Source organism: Bidens hawaiensis, unplaced genomic scaffold, assembly GCF_021521415.1.
Source record: "Bidens hawaiensis isolate Kalapana, Puna unplaced genomic scaffold, B.hawaiensis_p1.1 tig00000142_1, whole genome shotgun sequence".
In the NCBI taxonomy this organism is placed as follows: Eukaryota; Viridiplantae; Streptophyta; class Magnoliopsida; order Asterales; family Asteraceae; genus Bidens; species Bidens hawaiensis.
In genome coordinates this window covers 5,122,656-5,141,622 of record NW_027491019.1, presented here as the reverse complement: position 1 = coordinate 5,141,622, position 18,967 = coordinate 5,122,656, and the positions used below count along the sequence as shown (strand labels likewise).

Below are 18,967 nucleotides of genomic sequence, written 5' to 3'. Positions count from 1 at the left end.
ATCATGGGGGAAATCGACATGCAGATTGGTTTCATCAACATCTGCTATCGAGGTCAATCACAGGTTTAAATTCTTCAAGTCGCAGATTCCGATTTGTAAGAGCATTGATGAGATAGTTCCAAGAATTGGCTGGAGGAAGTTGGTGCTTAAGGTAAAGCCTCAAAGATAATAAAGCGTGTACCGGTCAAGAAGTTGAATCAGCTTATGTATTTATCGTTCAACCGCTGGTATTATGAAAATCGAACTGGTGAGGCCGTTATTGTTTTGGGTAAGGGCTTATAGACCGAATTGATAAAGATCATTGATCCGATGTGGCTCGTGAACTTGACAGAGACCGATAATGTCTTGTTGTTCAAGAATAAGATATTAATAGAGTGTCGTGAAGACAATGACCGAGCAATGCAGTTTCAATGTGTTGTTCGTGTGTGTCATGAGCATGGGATTCACAGCTGTAGAGACTGGTAATCTAAGTGCTTCAAATAACTTAAAGACAAAGAGCTCAAGACGAGGGGGTGTCTGTTAGTGCACGGTTTTGCATCTCGAGTCTTTGTATTTATGTTTTGTATTTATTAATGAAAGATTTATTATTATATTAAGTTAGTTCATTGAGAATTATCTAGTTCATTAAAGATGTTTAACGAACTAGTTATTAAGTTAAGTTCCCTCCTGGTTCGTTAAGGATGTTTAATGAATCAGGGGGTAGTTCGTTAAGTTTATTATTTGTTTGTAATGTAACGAAGTGGAAGTCTAGTTCGTTATGGGATGTGTAACGAACTAGACCCATCTTCTATATATAGAGGTGTTCATCCTTTGTTTAATAATAGTATTGATTAACGTATTGAACCTCTGCCAAATCATTCTCTCGATCAATCCTTCATATATTTAACATATTACAACTAATACTAATTATACATAACCTATCTAATACATATATATAACTGATAACCTATAAAGATTAATCTATGAACTAGATCCGTGTTAACCGCTTCTGGATCTTAGATCTGAGATCAGAGGCGTTCTCTAGCAAAATGGTTCCCCTTAATTACCCTTAAAATTTTCGGCCAAGGTTAAGAAAACTGAAAATTTTGGGTTTTGTCCAAACAAAATAACCAATCATCCGAATGAATTAATCTATCAAGATTACTACATGCATATAAAGTATAATATTGAAAAACCAAGGGGTAACCAAAACCCAAAAAATTTTCGGCCATATGGTGAACCACACCATCAACCCCAATATTTTTAGACCTATTAAAGCATGTATTCATATAAGCGACTCTTGATGCCATTGTTGGGTTTTAACAAGATCATCAAAGTCATATAATCATATTTATACAAAAAATGCCGCGGATAAAAAGTTTTAAATCTTGTTATTAGATGAATATAAAACCGATTTTATATGACAAAACCCAAAACCCGGATCCATATACGAAATACATTCTTACCAATATAAACAACCATAGGGTGTTTACTAATATATACCTTCAAGGAGTTCAAGAATATGAAGGAGATGATGGTTTAAATGCTAGTCTTCTAAAGGGAAGACCTCAAGCTTGTATACCCTTCAAGCTTCCAACAAAACACCCTTGATTTGCTAGGATTTACACTTGAAAAAAGCTTTCTTGCTCCTCCTTGATGTTGGCCGAAAAATGAGAGGTAAAAATTGAGTTTTCTTGCTTGTTCCTTGTTTGTGTGAGAGAGTGTAGAGATGCAACCAATGCACCACAATTTTTGGCCAACTACAATATGTGAATGTTCTTGAAATAACTAAACTAAAATAATAAATAGATAACGCAGGGGGGGGGGGGGGGGACTTTGGGTTCTCTCCCAAAGTTTCAAACTATATTTATTATTTATTACTTTTGTTATGTTTGTTAAACATTATAAAATTTAACATAACACTATATAAGTAACATGCATCATTTAACAAGTCTTTCATATTATTATTACTATTTAACCAACTTAAATAAAATTATATAATATCTTCTCTTAAAATATAAATTATTCATATAATTTATTTACTTCACAAGTGCAAATTATTTAAAAAGGCAATTTTCAAACATTCTAAGTGTTAATGTTTATTTGTTAGATCATGTATTAAAATAAATATCGTGGGTGTTTGTCTAGCTTGTTATTGGGTATGACCCGACTTGGATCATAATGTACAAGCCACATCAATTGAGTATGTGTCTTGCGCAAACGGAGTCCAACAGACTTTTCAGTCAATGTATGTTGCCAAGAGCAAGGATATTGAGGGCATACACCGTATAGCTATCTGAACATTTTTAGGTATGAGTGCTATGTCATTTTATCATCCGGAAGTGAAAAACACAAACGTTTACGCTACTTTTACTATATTGATAGAGATGAGAACATCATCGTTTCTTGCATGCCCTTTGGTTAAAGCAATCTAAATCAATACGCTCCCTTTTTTTGTTCCGCTTTATGGTTTATTTATTATACATGACGGGTGATTGTAATATTGGTCAAGCGTCTAATGTTAGACAGTTAAGATCTAATAAGGGTAAAGTCGTCCAATTTTCTTACACACCGGAAGCGCATATTTGCAAACCATGGTGTGCACATATCATGTAAAAACATATCTCGTGGTATTTAGTTTAATGTTATATGTATTTATGTCAAAATCAAAGAATCCGGATTGAATTCTCGTGTCATAAGAAAAAAAAATTGGAAACAAATTTTTTTTATTGAAGTTGCTTCTGCGGCGTTTCGCCTATTCCCGTTTATTACATTGTATGTCTTTAATTTGGTGGTATAAATTGAACATATTTGTAATTATTTATATTAGTTAAAAATGTTTTTAATACCACTCGAAATATAGTAAAGATTCCACTTGAATTATTTATTCGCATAATTAGGTAATATCGTGGTTATTATAACCATGCTCAGTTATTCGAAAATGTGGATGATTAAAAAGTCAAGATGAATAGTAACTTTGAATCTATAACTAGCTAACCCTACTTGTTAAAATAGATTATCTTAATCATATTTTATTAAATTGAGATTTTTATGATATCTTTAAAGATTGCAATCTAATATATTAATCTTTTAGTTCTCTTTCAACACTATATGATTACTATTTATTGTAGTATTGTGAATATTTTAAACAAGTTTTTTTTCACGTGTTACGGTGCACGGGTTATTTGTTGGCAATTTTGTTGGTAATGCGCAAGTTACTTTTTGGTAATGTTACTAACTTTTTGTATGCTTTGTAAAACATTTGTTGTAGTCGGGTATGGAAACCCTACTTGATTTATATTTCTGAAATTCTTAAAAAGAAAAAAATAATAAGAAATCATAAGTAATAATCAAAGGATTTTCTTTGCTTTACATACACAACAAATATGTATTTTGTTGGCACATTGAAGAATACATGGAATGAAGTAACACCACCAAATATGTATTTTTGTTCCCTTTCTTTTTTTTAAGTCCTTCAATACATTTTCAAGTTCCTAATAAAATTTTTATTCAGTCTTTACTTTCCAATAAACCGAGATTTGGTTTCTTTCTATGCAACTGTTAGGGCCTGTAGAGTAGGCTAATCTCCAATAGAAAGTCAGATGAGAAGAGGAACAATTTTGAAACGATTTTCTGATTAATTCCAAAAGCAAAGTACATGAATTTAAATATGCATGGGAGTTAGAGTGCCACTTTCTCACGTCCCCTTATTCAATGAACATGCATGCACATTACCCCACTAAATTCTCCACTACTACCTAATATGCAGGAACAAAAATAACAATACAAAATGACTAATTAAATGCATGTGACTAAACTAACAGAATCCAACGTGTCATTTTCTTCTTGGGCTTAATCCCTTAAATTTGTTGGCTTCTTAGAAATTCTTTTGGGCATGTTGTTTAGAATAGGCCCAGTCACTGGCAGGCCCGTATCAACTACCTTCCCCTTCAGAATAAGCTCGTCCTCGAGCTCCAATGGAAACTCTGGAAATCTGAGGCGGAACTCCGAATAATCTTCCCATGTTGCTTCTGCCACATTGTGATTTTTCCATGCAACTAATATCTGTAACTTCCTTAGCTTCCAACGATGATCGATTACCTGTGTTGGGTTCATTTGATCAGCCTCCAATTCTTGAATGGTTGGCAGTGGAATTGGAGTAGGGTCTCCCTTAGCCTCTCGCAAAAGAGACACATGAAACACCGGGTGTATTTTGGAATCAGGTGGCAATTCTAATCGATACGCTACTGCACCAACTCATTCAAGCACCTTGAATGGTCCATAAAAACGTTTTGCAAGCTTCTTGGTACTACGAGGTTCCACGAATTGTTGTCGATAATTCTGCAACCTCAAGAAAACTTTATCGCCAACCTTGAATTCTTTGTCCAAACGATGTTCATTGGCCATTGTCACCATACGTTGTTGAGCTCGTTTCAAATTCTCTTTCAACATCGAACGGATTCGTTGAAGTTCCTGGAGAGTGTGGTCAATAGATGGAATGTTCGAATTTCCAGGTTGGTACACGTTCATGCCCGGAATTGGATAACCATAAAGCGCTTGAAATGGTGACATGTTGATTGAACTATGGTACGATGTGTTATACGAATACTCCACCAAATATAAACACTTGCTCCATGACTTTGGTTCTTGACCTACAAAACAACGTAAAAAATTTTGCAAACATCGGTTAACAACTTCGGTTTGCCCATCGGATTGAGGGTGGTACGCCGTTGAATACTTGAGCTTGGTGCCAATTTGATTGAATAACTCCTTCTAAAACTATCTTAGGAAAATCGTATCACGGTCTGTGACAATGCTTCGCGGAAGGCCATGCAAACGATATATATTCTGAAAAAATAGTGTGGCTAACATCACAGCTCCATACTTGGGTGGAAGGGCAATAAAGTGGGCAAACTTTGAAAAACGGTCCACAACGACCCAAATCGCCGATTTCCCATTAGACATAGGTAGGTTTGTAATGAAATCCATTGATAAGTCTTGCCACACATTGGAGGGAATAGACAATGGTTGCAACAGACCATATGGTTTATGTGTAGGGTATTTGACTTGTTGGCATACTTGGCACATATGAATAAAACGCGTAACATCGTTTTTTAGCTTAGGCCAAACAAAATTAGTTGCCAAGCGTTTGATGGTGGCTCGTATTCCCGAGTGGCCCCCGGCTTGAGATGAGTGAAATTCTTGTAACAAAAGTGACCGAATTTGAGGCAAAAAGGGAACAAAGAATTTCACTGAGATGGCCATCATTTTGTATGAGTTTGTCTCGGAGAATTTTACCTTCAGTGGACTCATAGAAGGATTTTAAGGTAGTGAGCCATGTAGGACTTGTTACTGAGATGGCCAGAAGGTGGATTCGGCTTAAAGCGTCCGCGACACGGTTTTCTTTTCCGGGTTTGTAATGGATCTCGAAATCAAACCCAATGAGCTTTGTTGCCCATTTGTATTGTTCTGGAGTTTGTACTACTTGGGAAAGAAGATGCTTTAGGCTTCGTTGATCTGTGAAAATTTTAAATTTTCTCCCAAGTAAATATTGACGCCACTTCTTGACCGCTTCTGTAACGGCATATAATTCTCTAACATACGCGGAAGCGACTTGCATTCTTGGGCACATTTTCTTACTAAAGAATGCAATCGGGTGGTCAGCTTGTGACAATACCGCACCTATGGCGATGTTAGAAGCGTTTGTAGTGACTTCAAATGGGTGAGTGAAATTTGGAAGAGTGAGTGTTACCAATGATACCATGGCAGCTTTGAGGTCTTTGAAAGCAGCTTCACTTTGTTCGGTCTAACGGAATGATGGTAGTTTCAGAATGTCCGTCAGGGGTGCGGCAATTTGTGCATAGTTTCGGACAAACCGTCGGTAATACCCGGTGAGCCCTAAGAATCCACCCAACTTTGTCGTGCTCGAAGGAGTCGGCCAAGACTGAATTGCCTTCAATTTTTCTGGGTCCGCTTCTACTCCGTTAGCGGATATAACATGGCCTAGATAGTCAATGGATGTGGCAGCGAGGATACACTTGGATGGCTTTGCAGAGAACTTGTGTTGGGACAATGTCTCGAACACATGATGTAAGTGGTGATAGTGATCTTCCACTGATTGACTATATATAAGAATGTCATCGAAAAACACCAATACGAATCGGCGAAACACATCCCGAAACATATCATTCATTGTGGCTTGAAAAGTTGATGGAGCGTTGGTTAGACCAAACGGCATTACGAGGAATTCGTAATGGCCATCTACCGTTCGAAACGCTGTTTTGTGTGTATCTTCAGAAGCGACTCGGATCTGGTGATAACCTGAGGTTAAGTCGATCTTAGAGAACACCGCAGCCCCATGTAGCTCATCTAGCAATTCTTCAACAGTCGGAATCGGAAATCGATCCTTTATGGTTATAGAATTTAACGCCCGGTAATCGACGCAAAACCTCCAAGATCCATCTTTTTTTCGTACCAAGAACACCTGTGATGAATACGGACTTTGGCTCGGTTTAATAATACCGTCTTTCAGCATATTGGAAATAAGATCCGTCATGATTTTCTTTTGGTATTGTGGGTACCCATAGGGTTTGACATTAACTGGGTCTGATATGGGTGAGGTTGGGATATGGTGGTCTTGGCTACGTGTTGGAGGTAATTGGGTAGGGTTTTGGAATATGTGATGGTAACTGGAAAGGAGAGTGTTGATAGAATTGTCATGGTGGTGTACGATATGGGAAGGTGGAGTGGTATTGGTGTCTTCAAAGTGGAAAAACAATGCAGGAAGGGATGATACACTATCTTTGGCGATTAGGGTGTGAAGGGAGGATGGAGAGACTTGGGTTGATTGGGCTTCTCCACGTAGGGTGATTGCTTTGGAGCCCACGTTGAAAGTAAGTTGAGGAATTGCAAAATCTGTCATTACTGGGCCTAGGGTTCGCAACCAAGCGAGCCCAAGAATGACATCAGCTCCTTCAACCGGCAAGATGAAAACGGGAATGGAGAAGGAAGTGTCTTTAAGAGTAATATTCAGAGACGGACAAAAACCATCACAAGTTAAGTTGTCGCCATTACCAGCCATAACTGAAAAAGTCGGTACATTTTGTGTTGGTAAGTGCAAAAAAGAGACAATTCTTGGTTGAATTATATTGCGCGTGTTGCCCGAATCAATGAGCACCTGAACTAGTTTGTTTTGGATATAGCCTGTCACACGCAATGCTTGTGGATATGACAAGCCAAAAAAAGCATCTGTGGATAACGAAAAGAATTGATTTGGATTGGTCAGGTCCAAGGATTCGGTATTAGGTGTGGGATCAGTATCATCAGTGGTGGTGTCGGGTGGGTCATCTGGATCATTATCGGCTATAAGGAGAAACTGTGGAGGGTTACATTTGAGACCGGGAACGTACTTTTCGGGGCAACGGAAACACAAGCCTTCGTTTCGACGTTTTTGAAGTGCCTCGGGTGATAGTTTAGTAAATGGTAATTTGGGTAAGTTTGGGTTGGGTAATAATGGCAGGTTTCCAGGTTTGGATGGATTGGATGTGGAGGTGGTGGTAGGGGTAAAAGATGGGGATTGGAAATTGCGAGGTTGATATAGCTTGTGTTTGGTTAAGTTAAGTTTTTCTTCGATTCTTTTAGGTAAACCATAAGCTTGGTGGAGGGTAGTAGGCTTGATAATAGCGAGTTCGGCTTGGATATCCGGTTTGAGGCCCGAGATGTAACAGTTTAGGAGAGCCTCGCTTGATAAACCAACAACACAGTTGACAAGTTTCTCTAATTCGGCTTGGTATGCGGTGACCGTTGTTGTTTGTTTAAGCTTGAAAAGGGTCGCCTGATGGTTTTCATAGTCGGATGGGCCAAAACGGAGTTCGAGGGCTCGAACAAATGTCGTCCAAATACCCAACTGATCGTTGTTTTTGAGGTACTTGTACCAACTCAAGGCCTCTCCAATGAAATAGAAAACCACGAGTGATAAACACCGGTCATCGGGAATGTTGTAATAATTGAAAAAGTTGTCGGCTTGAAATATCCAATCTAATGGATTAGAGCCATCAAACAAGGGAAGATTGATCTTTGGAGGGCGAGGATAGGATGAATCGGGTTGGTCGTTTTTGGAAGAAGAACCGGAAAAGGGAGGAGTTTGAGGGCCTTTTTGTTTTTCGTTGGACATGAGGTTGAATAGACGGGTGGTAGCTTCCATTTGTTGATTCATGGAGGCTTGAAGGGCTTCGAACTAGGTATTGGATCTGGCTTCGGACTGGGCTGTGTTTGTGAAAGCACCAAATGTTAGGGCCTGTAGAGTAGGCTAATCTCCAATAGAAAGTCAGATGAGAAGAGGAACAATTTTGAAACGATTTTCTGATTAATTCCAAAAGCAAAGTACATGAATTTAAATATGCATGGGAGTTAGAGTGCCACTTTCTCACGTCCCCTTATTCAATGAACATGCATGCACATTACCCCACTAAATGCTCCACTACTACCTAATATGCAGGAACAGAAATAACAATACAAAATGACTAATTCAATGCATGTGACTAAACTAACATAATCCAACGTTTCATTTTCTTCTTGGGCTCAATCCCTTAACTTTGCTGGCTTCTTAGAAATTCTTTTGGGCATGTTGTTTAGAATAGGCCCAGTCACTGGCAGGCCCGTATCAGCAACTGTGTTACAAATTATCAAGAATGGTGTCTTCTTGTGGGGATATATCTGGTTGCATTCAGATTGTAAGAGAGACAATAATGAATTGGCATGCTAAGAAATCGCCAATACAATACATATGCATGACAACATTTTAGTTATTTCAAAATAGCATATTTGCATATGTACGTGTAAGCAAGGCATCATTAACATACTTGTATCCATAAAAGAGTTGTACCTGTTGCAGAAGAATGTGCACATTCACAAACAGTATATGAGAGGAAAGAAATTTCCTTTTTAATATATATAAAATTTATATAATGTCCAATTATCAACCAGTATCACTTTTATACTATATAGGCAGCCCAATTCGCCTTGTGAACATCCTCCTCACTCCTCACTATCCAATATTTCTCTTTCATAGCAAGATGGATACAAAAATGGTGGTGGTGAAGGCCGATGAAACGACTTTTGAGGGTGATGGTGGTGGATATTACGTATGGTCAAATTCAAAAACGCCATTGTTAAGTGACTTAAAACTAGATACAGGAAGACTTCTACTCCACCCTCTTGGGTTTGCTATTCCTCACTATGCCGATTCAAGCAAAATTGGCTTAGTTCTCCATGGTGAGTTGCTTTACTTTACACATGAATAAGGTTATCGCGAAATGGTTAACCTTGCATATATATATGTATACATATTATTCATGTAAAAGTAAACTCAGTTGAAATATATATAATTACGTCAATTTCTGTAAGTAGTGAAATGATCATGAAGTTTCCATATCAACAAATTAGACCATCATGTGAAGATTGCTTTTAAGGATAAGCTAAGGTTCACAGATTGTGTCGCCTATTCTTAATACGTATATAGCAAAGTGTGTTTATTTTACTATGTATTTGTGTCGTCGTCCTTTGGTTAATATGAGTTGTTCAACATGAATGCATAGGTACCATCACTGTTGGTTTAGTGCCACCAAACAGTTCAGAAGAAAAGATTCTTGTAATAAAAAAAGGAGATGCTATTCCAGTTTTAGATGGTGTGATTTCATGTTGGTTTAACGGTGGTGCCACGGATGCAGACATCTTGTTCTTGGGTGAGAGTGGCAAAGCCCTAGTCCCTGGCCGGTTCACATACTTTTTTTTGTCAGGAGTTCTTGGATTTCTAGGTGGATTCCAGTCTGATTTTGTTGGTAAAACCTTTGGTTTAGACGAAAAAGATTCAGAAAATCTTATTAATAGCCAGCAAGGTTCATTGCTCGTGAAACTTGATCAAGGAATCAAATTTCCAGAACCAACAAATCACACAAAAGGTAAACTATATGCCACCATTGATGTTCCATCGGGTGCAGTTGTTGTGAATTGTGGTGGATTTGTCAATTACTTGACAGAAAAGAATTTGCCGGTGCTGAACGAGCTTCGTTTGAGTGCAAGATTTGTGAAGTTAGAGGGTAATGCTTTGTTGGCGCCCAGTTACGTAGCCAATGGATCGGTCCAGATCTATTATGTTAGTAAGGGAAGTGGTCGGACTAAGGTTGTGGGCAGTGAAGGAAAGCCTGCATTGGATAGTAATGTTGAAGACGGTGACTTGTTCGTAGTTCCTCAATTCTTTGCTACTTCAGTGGTTGCAGATGATTGCGGAATGGAACTTTTTTCGGTCGTAACTTCATCTAAGTGAGTTAAAACTCATAAGTGTAACTTTTTACTCTAATATTGAAGTTTCTGGTCTTATTTATAACTTTATTTATTTTGCAGACCCATTTTTGGACAATTGGCTGGAAGTACATTAGTATGGAGGGCACTGTCTCCGGTGGTGTTACAAGCGTCTTTGAATGTTACTTCTGAATCCGAACAACTTTTTAAGTCCAAGAATGCACAAAACATCATAATTTTCCCGCCAAGTACTTAGCGTTTCTACATGTCGTATTTCTGTTTGATGTGCTGTAAGCATTCAATATATAAGTAGATGTGCATAACAAGAAATAAAACTAGTTCAAATTTATTTTAATATCTAGTTTGTTTTGTATCTATATTTAAATGTATTGAATAAAAATATTAAATTTAGTTAATTACCCGTTTAAGAGTACCTACGAGATTGTAATTATCAAAAAAGTCCTGTTTGTATTTGACAAAATTAATTTGTTATAGTCTCCACTTATTATTCTTGGTTTGAACGAGTTTTTAATTTAAATACAATCATTTCACGTGACATACACATGAGAACATTTTAGTTATTTCAAAACTGTGTTTTTATTAACCCTTATATTCCCTGCTTCCTACTATCTCCAACGTACGTCACAAAGTTGTTAACGGGCCAAATTTGGATGATCAACAATGGCGATTTGCTTCCATGCGAAGGAATAAATATTTCGAACATATTTGATTTATTAAATCATAAGTCGTCGATTCTACATTTATCCTTGTATTATAAGATAATCATTATTTTTTATTCAATTTTATTGTCGTTTTCGTATTCTGATATGTGTATGGAAATTACAGAGATCAAAGTATATATGGTTTAGATGGGCCGATCCTCCAATTTGTGAGAGAGCTGTTGAGATCATTCTTAGATTACTCAGTACAAAAAATATCTTGAATCCAAAGTGCATGTTCTTGAGTGTTTAATTAAAGTTCTCATCTTTTTGTTGTTTAAACATAATAATTCGCGTGTAATATGCCCCTTAAATATTTGTGATTGTTTCATTTGTAAATTGTAATGACCGGTCAACCACATCCACTACACGCTGATCATTACAACAATCACTCAGTTGCATTCATTTGTTCATTATTCCATTCAACAGAATAATTTGTAGCTTTTGTCTTATTTCTTAAACCCGTGTGTAGTCATAACTAGACACATGCAGGTATTTTGCGCTGCATCACATGGCTCAAAAGGAAAATATAAATGATGTCACGAGGGAATTCAAGAAACAACTTTTGACGGCAGAAAGTACAGAACATCAGTCGACAATTTGGGATTTTATATCGAGTTAGTTCCTTGTTTGTGAGTTATTTTATGTTTTCTTTCTTCAAAGGATTGAATTATTTAGTCACCATACCCGGCTAAGTCAATTTAGTTTCGACACTAGGGTTTGATTTGATTCGAAACTTATGTGAAACAACTATGTGATTTGTTTTAATGGTTTGTTCGTGTGATTCTTGATCTTAAACCAGTTCACTCCTGTATATATTAGAATTTTAAGAAACCTAATCAACTTATTAATTTTTCTAATAAGGTTCTTCAAGTTTTAAAACCCTAATCAGATTTTAAGTTTTGTCTGCGAATTTAAACTTGTTATAGAATCACACAATCTAATTAAACATTACGAACGACGTAAATGTTTGATTTTAATCGATATTTCTATTACGCAATCCACACACTAAGATCTGAAAGGCGTAAGCTTGGAGTAGCGGGTTGGCTCTAATCACCGAATGACATGTGGTTAGACATTCGATGGAGTGGATGTTCGAATGGTATGACGTCTAGTATTGATATTAACCGTTTAAACATAAAGCATTACACCATAATTGTTAATGATCATAAGCTAGAATTGAATCAAGTAAATGCCTTAGTGTTGGAATTAGTTTTTATATTTCTGAATTCACATTTTTATAATACCTTTTTTCATCAATTTCAAGTCTATCACCCCCCCCCACCCTTTTAAAACAATCGTGTTGCACTTAAAACGTTTTGGTATAGTAAAGTTAATCTGTATCCTTAAGGACACAAACCTTACTTCCACTCATACTATCTTTAGTGTGCCGAGTAGGTTTATTTTGTTTGTTAGATTCGACACCCATCAGATACCATAATAATTAATCCTGATAAAACTAACTCATTAATACATACGTTGCATGATAACAATTAAATAACGAAACATAACTTAGTTATTTAACTAGTAACACCCGATAACCATTGTTGTCGGTGTAAAACAAATTTATACTAGATTTGGTAACTTTGGTGGTCTTTATATCCCATCCGCGTCTTCATCCCTTTATATGTTATTTTGGGCTCAAAGCAATTAAACAAAATCTATAATAAGCAACAAGTAAGTTTCACTTTCTTTACCACTAGAGAAATCACTATATGAGAAGCAGAACAATTTCAATTTGGGTTGATATAAAAATGTGCAACTGTGTAAGTGAACTTGTTAAAAAATGATATTGGATTGACTACTTAAAAAGTCAAAAAATATGTAACATTCTCAAATTAAAACCAATTTCACATATTGCAACATTGAACCATTATATAACTTATTTAACTATAAGAAACCTAATTAATAAGTATATATTCAAACTGACAACAAAATCATAAAATCGCTAAGAACTATGAACAAATGAACAATTAGAACTAAATAGTTACATCTAAAGACCCAAAATCAAGTCCAACTTAAGAGCCTCTTGATGGTTGGCTATAAATCATGTGTATATATGAGATATTTCATGTATTTTAATTCTTTATATATTTCAAAAATGATTACTTTGAGTTCACTTTTGATCATAGATGTTCGGAGCTTAAAATAGCTAATTCAGAGCCATCTAGATGAAGGTTAAGCAGGCCTCGAGAAGACGAAAGCATAGGGAAACATATATTGATGGTTAAGAAGGATTCGGTAATGGTTTGGATGAGAAACCAGAAGCCGAAGTGAAAATTAAACAAGACGGGATACTAGGAAAGTGCCTTTTAGTAAAACGGGCATATCTCAGCCTAGAAATGAGTTACGAGACCCATTATATATGATATTTGGGTTTCTCGATGAGACAAATCTGAATATGAGGTTATTTAGTTTGCACTACACGAACTGAAGGTCAAAAACCCTTCGCGCTATGTGAAGGGGCTTATAAATGGGAAAAAGAACTCTAACATGATATAATCAGTTCTGAGCCTGTACTTCAAGATATCATTCATTCCAGGCGCCAGAGAAGAACCCTAGGACGATTTTGCATCATCCCGAGGCCTTCGGTTCGTCTTCTTATCACATGCTTCCATCCTTTCATCAGATAAGCAAGAGAATTCTTCGTGATTCCGATGCCAGGCTAAAACCATTATGTTCACTTAAGGCTAGGGTTTTGTGTAAGCTTACTATGGTCAGATTCTATGTGCTTTAATGATTATGAACTTGATTGAGTTTTGTTATTTGATCTTGTTTTAACATTTTTTGATTGTTTAAATAGTTTATGTTTTTTATTATCGAATCTTGCATCACTTAACTTGTTGTGTTTATCAACATTTAGAACTTCAATCGTGTGTCATTGAACAAATAATCGTTAGTCATTGCTTAACACTTGTTTGCATAACATAAAACCGGTAACTGGTTAGGTTGTGTCCAGCTATGTTAACAAGTCGGATAGGATTTCGTTTGTCATCACAACCATGGAGAAGAAGGTACGGTCACAACACCTCAACTACCAAGCATACACAGGGAATTCTGTGGGTAAATGCTAAGTTCTACAACGATCGGATCCTAGTGTTTTAATCTCAAGAAAGTGGGTATGGGCTCGATGTGTTCATTACCGGGCATATGTGGGAAACTCTGAGGTAAATATGCATTCACATCGGGTTGTATTGGTTTATTAGACATGTTGATCATGAAAGAGGAAGCACAACCTTGGCACCTTAACTACCAAGTTCACTTGAGAAATTCTGTAGGTAAATGTACCATTAGACCACCATCACCTCCAAATCCGGTAACGTTCCGGCTGAAGACCATAACAAAAACTTAGCATTATCCAGGAGGCAACCCGGATTTTATTTTTAGTTTGTGTTTTATGTTATTTGATTTTATTTTTGTAATTATTTAACAGTTGTGTTAAGCATAACAGTGTAGCAAAATTCCAAATGGAGAAGTCAGAGTTTTATAGTGTTTCAGTGAAAAAATTATAACTTACGAGGTTCCGGTTGTCCGACATGCTTTCTTGTTCCTTTTACTATGGTTAATTCAAGTATTTTTATATTTTTGTTTTATTTGAATTTTGTGGGTGTAGTTCACTATAAACCCTCACGAGACCTTACTCGTCTACCCGGCCTACCAAGGGGTTGAAACGACTTATTGCATATGCTAAATTCAATCGTGATTCCTACGAAAGTGTTGGGATGAGAAAAGGCTTAAGGAAGATTGGAATCTTCTCAACCTCATTGGAAAATGGCTAAGTATGGAATCCGAGCACACTTAGGCATCCGAGCAAGCCTAAACTTGTCAAGCAAGGTATTTTGCTCTTCGAGCAAAGTTATCTTCTGGAATTCTTCTTAAGTGTAAGTTCGAGAAAAGTACACTTCTTCAAGCAAGGTTGTTCTTCAAGTCATGCAAGGTTTGTTTCAGAGCAAACTCTTGACTAAACCAAGCTAAAACCAAGTATTTTGGTGGATCGAGCAAGGTTAGTCATAATAAACAGTGGTCCCAGCAAGCTTAGAGGAAATTGATGAAGAAATTACGTAAGGACTTCTAACGAGCAAGGTTCAACCTCAAGCAAGCTACAGTGTCACCAGCACACTTGGATTTGTTCAAATAATTTAAGTAGCAAAAGGTTGAAGGGATCTCTAAAGAACAACTTTGCTTGTAGGGTATATATCGAGCAAAGTTTGATATTATCAGGATGATTGAAGTCTGCTTGATGAATATTTTCTAAGGAAAATATTCTATTTAAAGCTTACTCGGAGAACTGTTCCTGAGCAAACTTAATGGTTATCAGGTCTGCTCGACAAAGACAAAAGCTACAAAGCTTACTCGAAGACCTATTTATACTTAGTAACTTTTGTAATATGTTTGAATATGTTTAGTATCAATATTTAGGGTTTCTAGAAGGAATGTCAGGTGTTAGAGCAGGCCTATAAAAGGAAACTTTAGGGCACGCCTATGACAGATGGAACAACAGACACTGAGCGAATATTTGATTTGACGGATGTCTTTATCTTGTACGGAAAACCTTCCATAAATCCATGCATTCCACCTAGAAACCCTAATCGATTTTCATTGTATCCTTCATAATATTGATGGAAATCATTTTAGTTACTTTGTGTGTTAGTTACTTTTCTGTCCGTTGAGCAATACTAAGAGTATTATTGATTCCGCCTTTAATATTCTTTGTTTTTCACAAAAACAGTAGGTCGTAACCTTCTCGTTGATATGTTTGTGTGGGTTACGATCGTGAGTAAGTGAGAGATTAAGTGAGATATACGGGACCGACAAGTGGTATCAAAGCTTGTTTTGCTGCTTTTGTGAAGAACTATTGCCGAATACTGTTGATTTTGAAGATGTAGAATGACGTCCGCTGAAAATTGTTCCATTGGTTGTTGCCCTGTTTTTTTCATTTTTCTCATTTCTAAAATATTTTTGAGGTTTCAAAGTGTTTCTTAATCAGATCTATATTAAAGTTCTTTCCTTTGTTACAGATCTTGCTCTTATTCATCTAGATCTATTAGATCTGAGGATAATGTCCACAGATCTGATTATTTTTCAAGATTCTTAACTTTTTATTTTTGCTAAGTTTTCTTAAGTAATTTTTCATTCCAAAATATTTCAAAAATATCAAGAATATGTCTGGATCAATGGATGAACAAGAGGTTTCTACTAACAAGATTCCAAGGTGGTTTGGACAGGAAAACTACATCAAGTGGAAGGTGTTGTTTGAGCCTGCAGTTTGTTACAATGATGTTGACATGTGGAATTCGATTAAGAATGGCCCATATGTTCCTGATGGCACCGCAAACAACCAAACGGTTGAAAGAACGATAATAAAGAAAGATGACAAAGCCTTATCTATGTTTAAGCTAGGTTTATCATGGGACATCTTGACTAGTGTGGCTCATCACACTATATCCAAAGCAATATTTGATGCTATTGTAGAGATGTTTAAGGGAAACACTGAGTTGAAGGATATCAAGAAAGATAGGCTGAAACAACAGCTAGATCGTTTCAAGTGTAGGGAAGGTGAAAGATTGAAATCAGTTTTGCAGAGGTTTGTGGCTATTGTCAATGAGATCAGAACAACTGACCTCGCAATCACAGATTTGGATCTGAACAAGAATTTGTTGTCATCTCTATCGGGTGAAAGGTACACAGCTAGAAAGTTTATCAAGCAAAAACCTGATTTCTATTCATTGATGTTGGATGATGTTATATGCTTTTTGCATGCAGCGAAGCATGAGATGACAAAGAATAATATGACCAAAAAAGATAGGCCAAGTTTTCAAGTGGCAAATGCTCTTATTGCACCATTGGGGAATATGTCTACAAAGATTCAACAACAGATTCTCATAATAGAAGAGCCAAGTGAATATGGTGGTGAGACACCAAGGGTGTTTGTTTCTAGACAACCAAACAATAAGAATGGGCAATCAAGGTTCAATGTTCAATTAACTGATGATTTTGATACTTCATCAATGGCTAATGGACATGCTCCTTATGGTGGTGGAAATGTTAATCAAGGAAATGAGTATCAAGCTCTATTTTCAATGTTTACTGAGTCATACAATGCTTTTGTGGCTAATAATATGATTCATACTAGTGTGGTTCAAGAAGATCTTGAACAAATTAATGCTGATGACTTAGAAGATATGGATATGATGTGGCAGGCTGCAATGTTATTCTTGAGAGGAAAGAGGCCGTATAATAGAACTAGAAGAACTTTGGTGTCTGGTCCAAATGACATAATAGGTTTTAACAAGTCAAAAGCAATCTACTACAACTGTTAACATCCAGGATACTTTGCAAGAGAATGTAATCAACCAAGGCAATTTCAGAACAACAATCAACAAAGAAATTGGTTTCAATACCAAAATCATAATCAAGGGCAACCAAGGCAGTTTAACAACAACAATAACTTTCAAAAACAAAATCATCAACAAGTTATCCCAAAACATCAACCATATCAGAGAAACCAACAAGTCCATCCAAAAGCTCCTGTTAATCAGAACAAAAACAATACCAAGCAACCAAGAAATCAAGGGAATGCAATATTAGCTCAACAACAGCAAGAAGGTGTATTTGATTGGAGCAATCATGTTGATGACATTGAGAAAGCCAATGTAGCATTTATGGCAAAGATAGAGAATGAAGCTGAGCCCTCATCAACTCAGGTACATTCAGATCTTTCAAACCTTGAAATACTTGAAATGAATGAATCTTTGAGAAAGACAGTTGGTAAACTACAAAGTGAATGTTTTAAGAAAAAAAATCATGATAAATATCTATGAAACAAGTGAATTGACCTATGAGAACCATATTATAAGTTTGGAACAAGATTCTATGGACAGTTACACCATTAAGTCTAGGTATGTAACTGGAATTGAAGAGCTTAAGAAAATTATCTTGATGAGAAGTTGAAGAATACTCAACTAAGTTGAAAATGATTTTTTGAAAAATTTGGTGTCAACTGGAAACATTTGTGGTAAGTTGAAGAAAATCAAGGAGGAGGATAAGTATAAAGTTGTTCCTCCACCTTTTAATGATAATTACTTATTGAAAGTGGATAAGGAAAAGAGAAATGCTTACCTTGATCAGTTTAGAGAAGTGTTTGAAGATAGAAAGGAGTTTGTTGAGAATTACAAGTTGGTAGAGGTTGAAGACAAAGGTGAGTTTGTAATAAAGGCTGTTGAAACAAAGGTTGATAACTTTGTTGGTGTGCAAGTCTTAGAAGATGAATTTGATGATGATATGTTGGATAGGAATGACTTGAGTGATTCAAGTGACAAAAGTTCAAGTGGTGAAAGTCTAATGGAAGAAAAGAGTGGCAAACAGAAACAAAATAACAAGATTCCTTTGTTGCCAAAGATACACCCAAAATGAAGAAACATCATGAGCAAATGAGAAAAGAACACAAATCATTTGATGTATGTGAAGGTTCCAAGGCAAAGAAGAACAATGAAAAATCTGCTTACAAATTGCCATAAAAAAGAGGAAGTGTTAAAAAGAACAAAAAGGAAGAAGAAATCAAGAAAAATGATGATTTATTCATTCCAGTCTACCCAGTTTTTTCTAATCAATAGTTGTTTGATATTGGAGAGGTGGAAAGCATGGAAGAATATGAAAGAAGACAGTCAAGATTTAGAAGCAACAAAGATGTTGAACCATTCAAGATGGAAATGATCACTTTTGTCAAGAGTTTAGTTGAAAGACAAGAGATAAAAATTGAAGAATTTGTACATTTCTCAATCAACTATGATGGTCTCTTTACAAAAAAGACTACTGGAGTTGATCCTCCAAGGCTATGTGAAAGATTTAAAAAGGGGAAGTCAAGTGTGAGCTTCAAGGGAAAAGTTTGGTGCAAATATTGTCATATGTATGGACATCACACTGATTCCTGTCATGAAAGATTTACCTTCAAACCAATTAATGTTCCTGAC

At 36.3% G+C, this 18,967-nt stretch overlaps 1 protein-coding gene across 1 annotated transcript; it reads left to right on the top strand.

Moving 5' to 3' along the window:
• Positions 1-9,027: 9,027 nt before the first annotated feature.
• LOC143579554 (13S globulin seed storage protein-like) lies at positions 9,028-10,557 on the top strand. Its single transcript, XM_077062844.1, has 3 exons — positions 9,028-9,252; positions 9,576-10,299; positions 10,381-10,557. Exons 1-3 carry the CDS (start codon positions 9,054-9,056, stop codon positions 10,532-10,534), a joined length of 1,077 nt encoding a protein of 358 aa, XP_076918959.1. The 5' UTR covers positions 9,028-9,053; the 3' UTR covers positions 10,535-10,557.
• Positions 10,558-18,967: the final 8,410 nt, after the last annotated feature.

What these genes read in the sequence shown, in the direction of transcription:
- LOC143579554 (XM_077062844.1), top strand. Translation starts at nt 9,054, where the DNA reads ATGGATACAAAAATGGTGGTGGTGAAGGCCGATGAAACGACTTTTGAG. An exon ending in AATTGGCTTAGTTCTCCATG is followed by an intron (nt 9,253 to 9,575) that starts GTGAGTTGCTTT and finishes ATGAATGCATAG; the next exon opens with GTACCATCACTGTTGGTTTA. An exon ending in TCGGTCGTAACTTCATCTAA is followed by an intron (nt 10,300 to 10,380) that starts GTGAGTTAAAAC and finishes TTTATTTTGCAG; the next exon opens with ACCCATTTTTGGACAATTGG.